General features: G+C 41.4%; 1 protein-coding gene across 2 annotated transcripts in view; it reads right to left on the bottom strand.

Moving 5' to 3' along the window:
- The window catches only part of ECPAS (Ecm29 proteasome adaptor and scaffold), a 66,177-nt gene that overhangs the window by 15,292 nt on the left and 34,641 nt on the right, over nucleotides 1-16,244 (bottom strand). For both annotated transcript variants that reach the window (XM_069880754.1, XM_069880755.1), the window contains exons 21-34: nucleotides 14,980-15,145; nucleotides 14,389-14,561; nucleotides 13,772-13,873; nucleotides 12,797-12,920; nucleotides 11,734-11,879; nucleotides 10,062-10,116; nucleotides 9,206-9,320; nucleotides 6,913-6,978; nucleotides 6,549-6,666; nucleotides 4,664-4,831; nucleotides 3,707-3,786; nucleotides 2,854-2,959; nucleotides 1,570-1,617; nucleotides 48-169 (exon numbers count right to left, since the gene is read on the bottom strand). In XM_069880754.1, the coding sequence (XP_069736855.1) occupies nucleotides 48-169; nucleotides 1,570-1,617; nucleotides 2,854-2,959; nucleotides 3,707-3,786; nucleotides 4,664-4,831; nucleotides 6,549-6,666; nucleotides 6,913-6,978; nucleotides 9,206-9,320; nucleotides 10,062-10,116; nucleotides 11,734-11,879; nucleotides 12,797-12,920; nucleotides 13,772-13,873; nucleotides 14,389-14,561; nucleotides 14,980-15,145 (1,589 nt within the window). The remainder of the gene's footprint in view (nucleotides 1-47; nucleotides 170-1,569; nucleotides 1,618-2,853; nucleotides 2,960-3,706; nucleotides 3,787-4,663; nucleotides 4,832-6,548; nucleotides 6,667-6,912; nucleotides 6,979-9,205; nucleotides 9,321-10,061; nucleotides 10,117-11,733; nucleotides 11,880-12,796; nucleotides 12,921-13,771; nucleotides 13,874-14,388; nucleotides 14,562-14,979; nucleotides 15,146-16,244) is intronic.

Genomic DNA, 16,244 nt, shown 5'->3' with positions numbered 1-16,244 from the left:
CAAATTATGAGCCAACCCTCAGGGAACTTATATAATGCAAAACTAACCTGAGAGACCGGACTTCAGCAACTGTGCTTACTATTCCTTTGTCCAATAGGCAAGGAAGCAGCACAGCTATTGTCTTCTGACCAGCTGCTCCTTTAGAGGGATCACACATTTTCACACAGACCTGAAGACAGGCGAGAATCAGTGCTGCAAGTATGGACAGAACTCCTGCTCTGATTACATTAAAGCACCTTCTGTGACAGACAGAAGAAGCCAATAGCAACTAAAGCAACCGCTCACAGACAAACTCAGACTCTGTTACACCTTCATTCTCCTCTACAGGAGATACTAAAGCGCTAAGCCACATCCTTAAGAGGAGTTTTGGCTAAGGTCAGCTTCCAGAAAAGGCAAATTCAGAGCCTAACAGGCCTTTATCTGCATTTGGCTGAAGACAGACCAAATGTCCTCCCACTTGAGGGAGAGCCTTTCTCAGCCACATGGATTCAACCATTCCATGAGGCAGAGCAGTCCCAGATCGGAACAGATTCTGCAACTGCAGTAATGCTTTGGGATCACGTCACCACTTTTGTCATTTAGATATCACGCTCCATGCATTGATGGTTGTGATTTCAAACACAGATCTGTTTCCATTTCCACCAATGTGACTTTCTTAGAGGAATACTGAACAACATATTAAGTGATATGTGCACTAGATCAAAAAAATCTATCAGTAACAGCACCAGAGTGAAGCCCAGACTGGATCACTTTGTTTTGCACCTGTTAGGTTCCACTGGACTTGGTCAATTGTTGAATCTAATGGAAGTTTCCATAAATCCTTCCATCGAGTGGGGAAAAAACAAAGCTGGTGAGGGGGCTGGAGAACAGGTCTTACGAGAAGCGGCTGAGAAAGCTGGGGTTGTTTAGCCTGGAGAAGAGGAGGCTGAGGGGAGACCTCATTGCTCTCTACAACTACCTGAAAGGAGGTTGTAGAGAGGAGGGTGCTGGCCTCTTCTCCCAAGTGACAGGGGACAGGACAAGCGGGAATGGCCTCAAGCTCCGCCAGGGGAGATTTAGGCTGGACATTAGGAAAAAAATCTTCACAGAAAGGGTCATTGGGCACTGGCACAGGCTGCCCAGGGAGGTGGTTGAGTCACCTTCCCTGGAGGTGTTTAAGGCACGGGTGGACGAGGTGCTGAGGGGCATGGTTTAGTGTTTGGTAGGAATGGTTGGACTCAATGATCCAGTGGGTCTCTTCCAAGCTGGTTATTCTATGATTCTATGATTCTATGAAAAGAGACGTCAGTGGGGAATAAAACCAATACATTGTATCCCTCCTTTGGTTGTAGAGAACTTAACACTGGACTTCACCAGCATCCACAAAAGTACAGAATAATACGTGGTCAAGCTTACTATGATTGCTTTCTAGGAGGCTGTCCTGTTTACCCAAACTGCACATTATACTAGAGATCTTTCCAAGACAATAGTCTACGGCAAACAGAACACTGCTGCAGACACCATAGCAAATCATCACCTGACATCAAAACCATACACGCCTCCATGTGCAAATGACAGAAACAGTTTTACCTTGCTTAAAGTTTTCAGGGCTAGTTCTGCTGCCTTTCGCACAGTCTCCTGAAAAAAGGTCAACAATACATTGTTACTATTTTTCAATCCTTATTATAATGATTCACATTAATGGATAAATATGACACTAGTACTGACAAGGCCATATTTGTGGCTACTACTTAATACAGTATCTTTCAAAGAAATTTCAGCTTTGGTCCACCTCAGTATCTGGTCTTCTCAAGTATATTAACATTCCTGCCTGACACTGCCAGGTTTCTGTGCTTCTGTTCACATTCATGTCTGTGACATTGCTTTATTGTTCTTCTTTTCAAAACAAAAAAAAGGTCAAACAGACAATAAAACCCAACCCCCAAAAACACCAGTGGAACCTTCTACTGCAAAAAAAATTATATGGTGCTTTGGATATGCTTTATCCCCGCTCAGTATAATGCCTGTCGCTTAACTGCATGTCTAGGACTAGAGAAAGACGGACTAAAAGCAAACACTAAAATTAGCGCAGCTCTGGTGACACTTGACACCTTTACCAGCCAGGGTCTTTAGCTTTGCTTGTATTGATGAATTAAGCAGAATCTAGCAGTATTCTTGGATACCACAAACCAATCACCTGAACTGGTAACATCTTAGGACATTCTTGAAAAAAACCTGGCCTGCCACAAGCAGACCTTTGCAAACCATTTCCAGGTAAAATTCAGGAATTAGATCCTTCACAAAAGGCAGTCTGCAGGCAGTTGCTCTATTTTGGAAGCTGATATAGCTCGTTAGCACTGAGGCAAAACTGCTCAGTGGGCTTCAGTGCCCAGGGATATTTCTGAACACATTGAATTTACTAGTATGGAGCAACTTCCCATTACAAGGTACATTTTGGAAAACCGCTTGGCCTTGCATAAGCTTGAGCAGAGGAGTCTGGACCCAGAGGGAAGGACTTTGACTTCATACATGCACATTACTTAAGCACACAAGCAGCCCAAAATGAGTGTGTCTATACTCAAAAGTTAAGCAAATACTTAGGAATTCCTTCATAGCCTGAAAAAAAACATACTAAACCATCAAGAATAAGCACAGGAATGAAAACCAGCACTGAAAAATGAGAAACACAGCAAAGAATTTCCAAGGTGGTATACAAATTTTAACTGCAAGAGGACTGAATATCTAGTCTGCTTAATACCCAAAACTCTCACTGGCTTCAACATGACTTCTCAGATGATGTCTCTTCAAGCATTTCAAGAGCTTGCTTGCTCTGCTGTCTGTTAAAGATTCTGGTTCAATTATCAGTTCCATTACCTTAATGTCATCTTGCACTCTAAAAAGGACTTCCCAGATGTCTGGAAGCTTGTCTATAATGTCATCCAAAGGTCTTCCTCTTAGTAAGTCATTCAATGCCAGACAACTGCAAACAAGGAATTTTATTTCCTTCACTTGCTGTACTTATTTGAATAGGTTCATATACAGATACATTCATAAATACAAGTAAATGGTTAAAAAAAAGAGAATTGTTTCACAATTCTGTCACAAAAATGTCTCCTTTAGTAGACAAAACAACATTCAGCCATTCAGGTGAAATGTGAAACAGGTGACAGCAAGTGAGAAAGGCTGCTGTGATGAAAATTGCTGTTGCAAATATTACAGTTACAAAATTGTTCTAGATTTCTTTTCTGAAAGTATAGGATAAGAATAAACCAAAATGGTCTAAAGTCTGGAACTGAAATTAAAATGGAAGTTTTCAACACAGTGTTAACTACAAAGCATTATAAGCAAAAAGCGGTTTATTAAAAATGCTACACCAACTGGCACCTGCTGCCAAGTACATACATAGTCAGATTATCAATATTTTCTAACATTAAACAACATTTCAGGTCCAAGGATAGGCAAGAACTCTGTGACCAGAAAACTCCTCCTCAGCAAACACTGTTTAGTACCATGTTCAAGTCACATACAATAAAAAAATTTCATTCTCAATGAACCAAACAGCTTCAAGATTGTATCACACTTCCAAATACAACCACCAAGACAGGGCTTTGTCCTCATTAAATGACGTGTCCTCTTTACCCCCCGCAACTTCTTCAGGTTAATAAGTTTATGGTGAAAAGAGGAAAGAAAAACCTCAAAGAAAATCCATTACTATTTCTAGCAATACCTGGATTCCCTGATCCTCCAGAGACTGCTGGTTAAGTTACTGATCAAATCCTCAAGAATTTCCTTCATGTACTTATCAACCTATTGTCAAGAAAAAGGAAAAATAATAAAACATGCATAGACCATTATTCCTTGTCCAGTACTCTGAAAGAAAAAGGTCCTTTTGGACAATAAAATCTGCTTTCAACTACAGCCAATGAACTAACGCTTGCCAGAGCTGACCCCTGCACAAACTTATTCTGACTTTGCTTTAGACATGCCTTTCTCTGCATTGCTTCAGGGCTTAATGCTGCGACAGAGACAAGAAAAGAGCGAAGTCTCTCAGTCCTTTATCAAATGAACTGTTTAGATGCAGCAGCAAACATGTATTTACAGGAGAAGCAGTTCTGCTTTGATGAAGGACCAGAAAGAATAACTTCGCAGATCAGCATTGCTAGCAGAAAAAGTTTGCAAACCCAATTCCAAACAAAGCAAAGAGATCTCACAAAAATCACTTGTTCCTGAATTTGTCTGGGAGGAGTTTTCCTCAAACTGATGGAATAGCCTCCTTCCATGAGCTTCCTACTAAAAAACTGAGGAACCATAGTTAGATGCTTTTGCTTGAGGAAGGGCATCTTAAGCCATAAGGATTCCTGAAGAGCTTCTCATAAGCGATATCAAAGCATTACTGAAGTGTGGAAAGACCTCACTAAGTAAAGTAAACCATAAACTTTAACACTGGCTGCCCAAACAAGCCTGTGATGTCCTTTCACATGTAAAAGGCAGTGCAAAACTTCCGTGTATCCTTCAGCTCATCTGTGGATTGAGTAACCTGTTTCTCCGAGGTGAACCTAAGGACAATATTTCACCCCTTTCTGCACAGCCCCTCCTTTCACAAGGTGCAACTGACGCACTGGAATTTCTGAGATGCTGCTGCCTAGCAGTGAAACCACCACTCTGCACTTTACTGCTCACTCACCATTGACTTGTCGGTGACCAAGGCATTCCAAATGCTAGTCATTGCCTGTCGAATGCCCAAGTTGGGGTCAAACTGGTAACGGTAGAGCCGGGGAAGAAGCTGGGGCAAAAATGGAGCCAGCTGCTCTCCAGCCTTGGCAGCTATCACGTTGAAACCAAAAGCTGCTCCCTGAAACAATGACAAAAGAATATTTGTTGAAACAACCTGCTCAACCGCTCAGTTATTGCTCCTGGGCACACCACAGTCAGCAGCAAAGTTTACTGACACAGTTTAGATTTAGACCAAATCAAAAGGACTAGAATGGCATCAGAATTAGCCCCACAGCAGTGCCACAGTATCACAGTGACGTCAAGCATACAATCACTTTTCAGCAGACAAATTACTACTTCGAACCTTCCTTCTTCTCAACCTTCATTTCAAGATACCAATTAACCCCACTGGCAAAATGGTCGTGGTGAACTAAAACTATGATGATTTGATTATGGTCCTCTGAAAGAGATTCTTTTTCAGAAAAAGTGGTGAGGGTGGGCCACTGCTTTCCTACAACAGTGCTGCATTTAGAAAAACTAGAATAATTTAGGAACCAAAAATTAAATCAGCTTTACCTTAGCTCTACAACCTGAAATGTCTTTGTATTATTATTTCTTATCTGTCCATATTTACCTAAAACTCAAGTATCCTTCCATATTCTTTTCTTTCTCCAACACTGTCAATTAAAACACAGTGGAAGTGCTTCTTGCCCAGGAGATTTGGCAGGATAGCCCAGGCAACGCAGTGAATGCCTCTAATGACTTCATGTTTTCTGACTCATAGTGTTAACAGCTGCCACTGAAAACCCAATATCAGGGAGGCACCATCTGCAAGGCCCTGAACAGCTTGCTCTGCCTAGCTCTCGTGCAGAGGTTTGGAGCACAGACTTCCAGATGTTCCCCTCAACTTAAATAGTTCTGCCATTTCCTCAGATTGCCAAAGCTCACCCTAACAATTGCTGAGTAGATTCTCTTGACTCATTCTGGCTGTCGAAATTCCACAGAGGTCAGGAACTTAACTATGCTCCTGTACTTCCAAAGTCGCAGTGCAAAGAGGAATAAGTCTGGAGAGACACGCTGACTTGTCAAACTCTGGATCAAAGTTAATTCTGGGGCTTGTTTGTTGCACTAAGTGGTGCTACCAGAGACTCAAAGCCTCTTGTATTGAGGAAGAAAGAGCACAAAAAGGAACATTACAGAAGATGCAGCTACATCAGTCTTCTGAATGAAAGCTCACTCCCAGGATGAAAACAAGTTCTTCCATGCTTATTTAAGGCCAGTGAAGAAGTCCTCAAGTTAAAGCTCTGAAATGTACACTTAAAATTTATGATGCTACTTTTGTTTTGCAGGAGGTGGATCCAATAGTATTTTAGCTTTCCTAGAAGTTCCAGTAACTTTCAAATATTAAGGTTTGAGTTAAAAAAGGGATATTTTTGACAACAATGATTAAACCAATGTATTGTCAACCGGCTTTTCAGTACCTTGTTGCTGAATCCTTTTTGCTCTGCTTTTCTGCATAAAAAAGGTCACTTTCTCTGGCATCTGAAAATTCACCCAGTTTTGAACACATTAAGACCTGGCCTTTAAGCACATCCAAGTAAAAGGTAACAGTTGATTCAGAAGCCAATGTAGGATTACATGAACTCTGTAATACCAACTTTCTGTTTTAAGAATTCCAAGTAATCCTCGATTTGTCCTTCAGTTTGGTAAATTTGCACTGGACCTGACACCAAATCATAAGCAAATTGTTTCCGCATACCGTTATCCATAGATCATATAGCCAGAGCTAAAGAAAAGCAGATACTGTTTCCAGAGTTTACAGTGGGAATAGAAGTGGCATGAAAGCAGCAAATTACCTTCCGCGAATTCCACATGGCATGATGGTTGGCCAGATTCATGAATTTGTAGACCAGGTCTGGTTGATTGAGATCACTAGCCAGTGAACAAAGCTCCTTGTAGGTAGAAAGACCTTGACTTTGGAAAGCAGAAGGAAAAATCACTGTCACCATTTTTAGCTACACAAATACTAAAATAGCTAAAGCTATAGTCAAATCAGAGGCTAAAGCAGACAAAAGCGAATATCCTATCTGAACTACAGGAAAATAGTTATGGTAACATAAGAGAACAAGAAGGAACAAGAAGTTCAGAAAGCAGATTTATATGCAAGGGAATTGTGTTTCAGCACTGACTGCGTGTCACTGAGATTGTCAGTAAACTTACCCATCTGGGGTTTTGCTCAGGCCACCCTGAAACACCACAGTTTCTCCAGTCATCTCGTGTTTGGCTCTGGTAGAAAAGAGGTCCAATATTAGCTTTACCAAACTCTGCCCTTGGATGTACTGCATTCAAGTACTACAGAACAAATTAATTTGTTTTGCTTTATTAACTCAGTAGTAACTTCCCATTCTTTCAGTTCCGACCCACAAAAAACATACAGGTGTGCAAAGCCACACACACTGCAAGGAATCTCATTAACCTGTATTATGTGTAATGCTGAGGAGACACTACAGAAAGTGAAGGGTTTGCTGTGCAGTCAGAATGTAAAAATTCAAAACACTGAATGATGGCTTTTAATTTCTACACAGAGACAAACCATATAATGGACAGCAAATCTCAACTTCAAAATGAAAAAATGTGATTTCCATTCATCTAATCTCTCCCTGTTTACCACTGCTGGATCCCCCTACTCCCAGCCTACGTTTCTGTTATTCACTGTGTTCACATGCACATCAGGTTAGACAGGAGAAGGCCGTTATGAGCATTCCCAGCACTAGCAAGTATCATTATGAACCAGGACTTCCTATAAAACCAGCATTTTTTGCACTAGTGCATATAAATGGCCACTAACAACAGTTTCTGAGCAAGAGGTACATTTCAGGCACAAGCAAGTCCCCAATTCTGCAATGTTCACATTGTTCAGAGTTGTTGGAAGAGGTCGCTGTCCTTTGCAATTACACAATGCAGCAACCAAATCCCAATGGATTTGAACTGCTTGAGTCAGGACTAAGTATTTTCAAGCTTTGTTGAATGAACAAAGCCAGAACAACCTCAGTCACAACAAATGCTAAGCCGAATTAAGAACTGTCCCAGTCTGACCTACTGGCAATATATGTTGTGTAGGGATGGGGTCAGGAAGGCCAAGGCGCAGCCAAAGCTGAACTTGGCAAGGGAAGCAAAGACTAACAAGAAGCATTTCTGCAGGTACGTCAACCAGAAAAGGAAGGCTAAAGAAAACACACACCAACTGATGCACGAAAATGGTGTCCCCATATCAACAGATGAGAAGGCTGAGGTACTCAACAATATTTTTGCCTCAGTCTTCACTGACAACCACTCTCTTCCTCACCCCTCCTGGGTCAATGGACATCGCGATGTGGATGAGGGGGGTAAAGCCCTCCCACTGCAGAGGAGGATCAGGTTCGTGACCACCTGAGGAACCTGAGCATATTGAAGTCTATGGGACATAGTGAGACGCATTCTGGAGTCCTGAAGGAATTGCCTGATGTGGTGGCCAAGCCACTCTCTATGATATCTGAAAAGTCATGGCAGTCAGGAGAAGTCTCTGGTGACTGGAAGAAGGGCAGAATTGGGCCCATTTTTAAAAAGGGTAGAAAAGATGACCCTGGAAACCACCAGCCCATGAGCACCTTCTCTCTGCCTGGGAATATCATAGAACAGATCCTCCTAGAAGCCACGCTAATGCACATGGAGAACAGGGAGGTGATTCGAAACAGCCAGCATGGCCTCACCAGGGGCAGGTCCTGCCTGACCAATCTAGTGGCTTTCTATCATTGGGTAACCACATCAGTGGGCACAGGAAAAGCAATGGATGTAATCAGTCTGGGGTTCTCTAAAGCCTTTGACATAGATCCCCACAACATCCTTCTCTCCAAATTGGAGATATATGGATTTGATGTGCAGACTGTTTGGTGGATACGGAATTGGTTGGAGGGGAGCATTCAGAGAGTACTGGTCAATGGCTCAATGCCCTGATGGAGATCAGCGACAAGTGATGTCCCTCAGGGGTCTACATTGAGGCTCTGGGCAGACCTTATAGCTGACTTCCACTACAAGAAGGGGTCCCACAAGAAAGCTGGGGATGGACTTTTCACAAAGGCATGCAGTGACAGGACAAGGGGGAATGGCTTTAAATTGGAGAGGCAAAGATTTAGACTAGACTTTAGGAAGAAATCCTTCACAATGAGGTTGGTAAGAAACTGGAACAGGTTGCCAGGGAAGTTGTGTATGCCCCATAAGTAGAACAGTTCAAAGTCAGGTTGGATGGGGCCTTGGACAGCCTGGTCTAGTGAGACATGTCCCTGCAGGGGGGTTGGAACTAGATAACCTTTGTAGGTCCCTTAAAACCCAGACCATTCTACAATTCTATTACATATGGATACTGCTTGCCCTTGATGACAGAACATCTCTCTTCATTCACACAAGAGGCAAACTTCTGTTCCCATCAGACAAACAGCTCAGAGTACTCTCTCATTGTGTTCTGAGCTCACTGTACCTTTTCCCAGTCATAAGAGTATCAACAAGTGTGGTGACTAGCTCTTGCTGGTCCTGTTCACTTCCTAGTTCATAGATCAGCCCAAGACCTTTTGAAGCAACATCTTGACTAAGCTCTGCAAGAGATTTTACAAAGTAAAATTAAAGATAAGCATGTAATCAAGTAATACACATTTCAGAAACAAGATTCAACTAGAATCATGATTTAGCAAGCACATCTCTGTGCTGCAGTTTGCAGCAATCTGTTTTAGAGAAGATCTACTCCAACAAGACACAAACTTTGCACTATGAAGCAGCAATTTGTTCTGAAGGCATAACCCCTCAAATTAAGTGACATCTTCATTTAACACTGCCACTGCAGGTTTTGGAGATTTCCAAGAGCTGTGAGTGTTCTGACACATTGCTGGCCCCTGAAGCCCAGTAAAGCTAATGGTAATACTCTCTTCCACTTCACTAAGCTTTGGATAGGCTGCTGGATGCCACCCTCTTGACTAGCTGCCATGAGTAGACCAATAAGCCAAAATCTGCTAGCTTAAAGAGGGTTTAGAGATCCTGCCCATGCAGATTCTGCTCAAAGTAGAGCAGAAGTAGCACCACTAAACAGTTTCTGTTATTACAGTCTGAATGGGTAAATGCAGAAAAAGATTTGCACTTGGTTTGCAAAGCACAGAAAAAAAACTGTGCTTCTTATCTCTATGTACCCAGAAATCATCCCTATTACGTTAGAAATGGGATGTTTCTACCTTTTACTGCTGATTGACAGGGGGTGTAGGCACCTTTCTCCCCATTCAAAGATCCCCTCCATTCTGTTAAAAGCCCATCGAAAGACAAAACTCTTAAGACATGACAGTACTTACCATCACTATCTGACAGAATTGAAACAAATGCACTTTGAATATCCTTGAGATGAGACTGTAAGATGAGAAAAAAAGACATCACTTTTATCTCAGGTTTTGGATCCTTTGCCTCGTCTCAAGGAAAGTTCCTAGCAGATATATAGAGGTTACTGTATCCATGGAAGCTCAACCTACAACAAGAACTGACCTGCTTTCCAGACAGTGTAGTACACCAGAAAGAACTGCTCTGTCTCAACATCATGCCTAGCCTGAAGATCTCATCACCCAGACAACTGCATGCGGACTGCAGCACTGAACAGGACAGGTTTGCAGGGCCCACCCTCATAATGGATACAGCTACCAGACAAATCAACTGCCACGAGCTGAACCTGCCCAAACAGGTGCACAGTTTTGGTGGGAAAATAAGGGGCAGAGTTAGTGAAATCAGCCTATTAGCAAGGCATGACCCCGAGCATATAAAGAGACAAAGCAAGGGTGAGGTTTGGAGAACATTCTCCTACCAGACTGAACATTGGACTGACAGGATGCTGCAGTGCTGTGGGGCAGTGCTATTTTTTGGGGTTCTTTTTTCCCTTCCTTCTTTCTTTCTTTTTCCTCTTTTGATGCGTGCCCCATAACCAACTAAACAGCAGCACATGACCTTGTTTGAGGCTTAATGCTGTACCACAGTATCCGACCTAAACATACCCCTATCATTACAGCACGTATCAACAGATACACTGCAGCCTAACTAAAATTCAGAGAAGGTAATAGGTTTTTGTCCAGCACTGTTTTACAGCTACTATGCCACTGGTAAGCCACAGATTTTATTTCCCTTGTCTAATATATGGTAGCAATGCGTCATAAATCTGGCTTGCCGCCAGATGGGGCTATCCTCTTTGTGAGGATGTCTTTTCCTCAACCCCAAACTAGTGGATTTTGCCATCTCTCACAAGATGCATTGCTTAGACAAGTGTAGTATGTGGCAAGGTTTTACACGCAAGAGCTCACATTTGCAAAGCACCTATTGTCCCAAAGCTCTTTATCATTACCCAGTGAGCATAAAATGGTTACATGGCTCTGTCACATTCTGTAGTACCTCTATGCAGAGAGACGATATTTCGGTGGGAATGCTTTTTCATGCCTTTGTATAGGACCTTTCCCATTTTCTCTCATTACAGACAAGCACCTTAAATAGAAGACTTTCAAAGTGCATCAAAAATAGACAGTACGTGAAGCACGTACCTAGGTGCTCCTATGTACCAAAGTTGTGATAAACGCTGTGAAACAAATGAGTCCAGGAATTCCATCTAGTTCTCCCCCTTTGTTCCCTTCTAGACATCCTTTTAATATTTTCCAGAAACAAAACCTAAAAACTATACAGACACCAAACTCTTCTTCCCAGGGGAAGGTATACTGCTATTTCACCTTACAACAGCTATACTACACTAAGCCCACTCTGACTGGAGTGCAAGTCAGATGTTTACAAAGGTGCCCAACAGCCTCATTTATCTGCCAGTTAGTACATTACCCTGGTCACAGAAGATAAGCCATGTCTCCAAAAGACCTCAATAAGGACTGCAGCTCGACTGGGAGAAAAGTGACAATGGAAGTGAAGGGAAGGAAGGGACAGAAAGGAAGCAAGAAGCAAAACGGACAAGGAGCCGGTATTAGGAAAGCAAACATTTCTTACCTTAATTGCTTTGTGTGTGCTCAGCTTCTTCACCATTGACAGAAGCCAGATGCAAGCTGCCTGCCTAATGTGTGGGTTGGGGCTGACAATGTGCTTGTGCAAAATAAGGTCTAGGACCCAGGGAACCACATCATTCACTTTCAAATCTATATGAAGGAAAAAAAGGTGGAGGGGGGGAACTTTGAGAATAAGCCACATCCATTTTTAATTTCAATATAATGAAAAAGCTAACCAGCCCATGAGAGCTCAGGTGACACATCGATCTCTGCTTATGCAAGAAGAGCCTTCACTGGAGTCACTGGGAAAGCATTTCTTCTAACAGAAATACTGAACTGAGTGCTCCTAAAACTTCATGAAACTGTTTCAGACCCTATCACCAAAAAGAGGTACCACTCATACTGCATAAGATTCAGTGCACTACTTCTTTTTTGTTGGTACTCAAAATTTCTGGAGCAATGGCAAGGCTAAGTTTCTACCCCATGCTGCACATGCTCAGCTTCTTGTACACTTGGGATCTAAGTCCACTCTCTCAACATTAAAGCACCTGTTCACAGGGCTGAGGCTACATGTTTTGAAGCTACTGTTTTGTCATGTTTGTATTTCAACAGGTACAGAAAAAGTAACATAAAATTTCTGCATATACTCCACATAAACATCACTTAATCATTAGCAGTCCAAGTTGTTGGAAAACGACTTGCCATTTAATTTTATAATCCTATTTACCAGTGCAGGCTTCAAAATGCTGTTTTAAAAGGTTTGTGAATGTTTTACCTGAAACTAAAGCAACATGGGAAAACAAAATGAAAAAAATAAAACAAATGCAGCATTAAGTTATAATGAACTAGACTTCATCAAGAAGCAATTTAAACTGCACATGAAATAAAGTCTTCTACCCTCTGAGCAGATGGAATGGAAGAGGTGAAACAACATAATCCAGCGCTGCAGAACAACTAGCAATACATTAACAAACAGAAAATGTTTCTTTGTTTTGTTATAAATCAAATAACAAAGTTACAGAATCTAGTATTAACCCAGAACTAGCCCCTGTACTAGGGAGGCCTACCTGAAGGAGGGATATATTCTTCTTCTGTGACTGTCCATGCATCACGTGCAGCCACTGAGCTGGTTCCCACAGCAGCACTGGTAATAGCTTCACCAACAGTGAACTGCAGTTCTATTTGTTTGGCCTGAAGAACACAACAGAGCCTCACTTACTAAATACACACCAAAACTTTTGGCACTTACTCCACAAAACCACAGTATCTCCTCCAATACAATTTCTCACCACCAACGGACTCTCAGCTATTTGGAGAACTAAGCCCTTAGCTTCCTGCAAACTAAGATAATTTGTTTTTTTCTCAAGTATACACTTTATAAAGGAAGTTGTAATGACCCTATGTAGTCACAGGAGATAAACATGGCACTTGGAAACATCACTGTATGTTTTTGTACACAATGTTCTTACTATTCTTGCTTGTTTGATCACATCAGATTGGAGGACTCTACAAAGTCAGCCTGTCTGGTACTCAATAGCTGCTTCTGCAATGCTGAATCCTATGTCAGTATAAGCAAGGAAAAATGTAAAACAAACTGTAAATAAAGAACACTATATGGCTTCTTGAATGTTTAATTTTACTGCCTGGCACATTGCAGTATGTGCAGCAGCTCTGAAGTACTGGAAAACAATGCAGTGTACTGATGCATTTAGACTGAAAACAGCTACACACATTTCTATAAACAAAGCTTCTAATTCAGATGAGATACATCAGCTGATGTAATTCAGATGAAAAAGAAGGTGTATTTATATTACCTACTTTTAAGGAATATATACTTGTCTGAGGCAGGGGCAGAGACCTTGACTGGCAAGTTTTTAAACTGTGACATAAAACATTTTACAAACCCCAAACCCACTCTGTTCTCTATTTCAAGGGAGTTTTAAAAAAATCCAGAGGCACTATTAAAAAAACACAGCTCCCTTTGTAAACTTAAGTCTAGAAATACAGTATAAAGAATAATAAATACATTGATAGTGCCTCACCTCCACAGAATCCATTAAACCCTGCAGCAGTAGCTTCTGGTGGGGAAAATCCTCATCTCCCACTGGGAAGTAACCTAATGTTTGTATTGCTCGTTCCTTCATCTTAAATATAAACAAAACAAACAAAAAAATACAACACCATCACATAACCTTCTTCTAAGTCCAGAAGATACACTTTAAATCCACTTCTTCTCACCGTTGCTGCAGTTTCACTTAACCAGAACTCAAGAATCAGACATGCAAGTGACTTACTAGATGAATCAGTGCAACTCTCTTTCAAAACACATACCAAAACAAATGTCTTGTTACCACTGAAGATTATTTCCAGGTAAAAGAAGATACTCTTAATTTGCTTGAATTAAAATCACAACCACTTCTATTTTTCCTCCCTTAAGGTGCTACTTAATGACTATAGAAAGCACAAGTGATCAACTGCCAGACAACACTTGAAAAACCCTTAGTATAATTCTGAAAATCCTTAGTCTAATTCTGACCTACTAAAGCCAATAAGCCTAAATCCTTTAAAAACCAAGGCTGGTTTGGCAGGTAATACATAAACCTGAGGACAGAGCACCCCAGAAATGAACAAGAATCATAACAACACTACAAAATCTTGCCTTATTTGTTTCCTTGCTGGAAGGGATTCGGGCCAATAAGCTTTCAACAAGTTGCAGCTTTGTAAATCCTGTTCCTTCACTGGGGATTGGCAAGGGGCCATTCCTGCCGATCTCCCCAAGAGCAGTACAAGCAGCTACCACAAGGAAGGGAGAGGTGCTGTCCAGAAAAGAACCTATAGCAAAAATCAAAACAGGATGACATGGGTTTTGTATTATTATTCAGCAGTGGGCAGACAGGCACTTGTATTTCACCCATCCAAGAAGCGAAGCATTTATCTACCCTATAACTGGTAGGAAGCTTTATACTAGAACAAAATCAAAGTGAAAGGAGACACTAAGAGGATTCTAGGCAGTGGTACCTGCTACTAATATTGCTATGTTAGTCTAAAAGCTGAGTCCACCTAACTCTTAGCTGAAAGGGTTTACATCCACGTATCTCATCAGACGACATTTTTACAGACTGTAAATTCTACCAGGAAAGGGACCTCAAGATTACAGTACCTATGGGCTGAATATCTTAGAAAAGCCCTCAGCCTAAGGTGGTTGAAAAAACTACTGTTACATGCAGCAAAGTCTTAGGCAGCAAGTTACCTATTGTCTCCGTTGTCAACTTTATAAGCTGTTCCTGTTCCGGCATGACTGCAGTGTTTGGCTGTTCTATGTCATGTAGCTCCATTGTTCCGATTTTCCTTTTGGCCAAGTACCTTCCTACTGTAAATCCCAAAGCCAACAAGGATCCATGTTGGACCTCCGGGCTCTACAGACAACACCAAAAGTGCAGAAAAAACTCATTTTCAAAGTAAGTAACATTTTGCACAAAACACTATTTTAAAAACACAGACAAGCCAGATGAGAAGGCATCCTGAAGAATGCAGAGTTCTAACACATAATGCAACAACAGAGATTTTGACACTGCTAGTGCTCTCTGATGGATGAAGTCCTTTAAGAGAAAATAACAAAACTTAGAAGAGGCTTAGAGGGATAAATTAAGAACGTATAATCAGCACTCACATTCTTAAAGTCTACTCCTTGGTAGCCAGGTAAAAAAAACCCAAAAATAACAAAACACATTTTTTTAAATCCAATTATTCTCATTTTTAAGAACAGACTTACAATGGTGAATTAAAATAATATTCTGCTTGAAAACTGGGCATGCCCATATTAAGGGAACAAAATGTACTCTAAGGTAAAAAGCAGTAAAGGTGAGTTACTCCAGATCTGCATTGCTGAAAATGAGAACACACCTGGCCTACGAACACCGAAGGTGATGCCTCTATGCAGTTCAGTAGGCCACAGGCTGAAAACTAATTATTACAACTGAATGTCAAGAACATTAATTTGTCCAACACTAGTTTGGTACTGACTATCTAATTATGGTGTTCATTCTCACAGGTGAATTCCAACATAAGGATTTTGTGCAGAAACATGGCTGTGAGACTTAAATGCTACCTTAATTAAAAGAAAAAAGGGGGCAAAGGCTTAAAGTCAGATTACTTCATCTATCAGTTTTCTATCACAACCCTGCAAAAAGCTGCACTGGTGCAGCTGTGCTGCTGGGATCCTCAACCTAGCTTGGCCACCAGGACTGCTCCTTGTTGTGGTCTCACAGCAACAAAGGAAGCCTAAGATGGGTCCTTCTCTGCCTTCCCCTTCAGCTATCTATTTACACCACAGTCCTCACTGAGCCACCAGAGATCACCCCCGCCCACAGCTGGTTTTGTACATTCACAGCAAACTGCAGCTCTAACTGACTCAAACTCAAAAATGCATGGTAACACCCTGCTTTTTTTGTTTATGGTTCATATCCCTCTATTTTCAGACCGGTTCTCTGAAAGGTCAGCTGTGGCTTCATGAGT

The sequence above is a fragment of the Phaenicophaeus curvirostris genome, chromosome Z (genome assembly GCF_032191515.1).
Source record: "Phaenicophaeus curvirostris isolate KB17595 chromosome Z, BPBGC_Pcur_1.0, whole genome shotgun sequence".
NCBI classification, from domain to species: Eukaryota; Metazoa; Chordata; class Aves; order Cuculiformes; family Cuculidae; genus Phaenicophaeus; species Phaenicophaeus curvirostris.
This window is presented reverse-complemented; position numbering and strand designations above follow the sequence as displayed.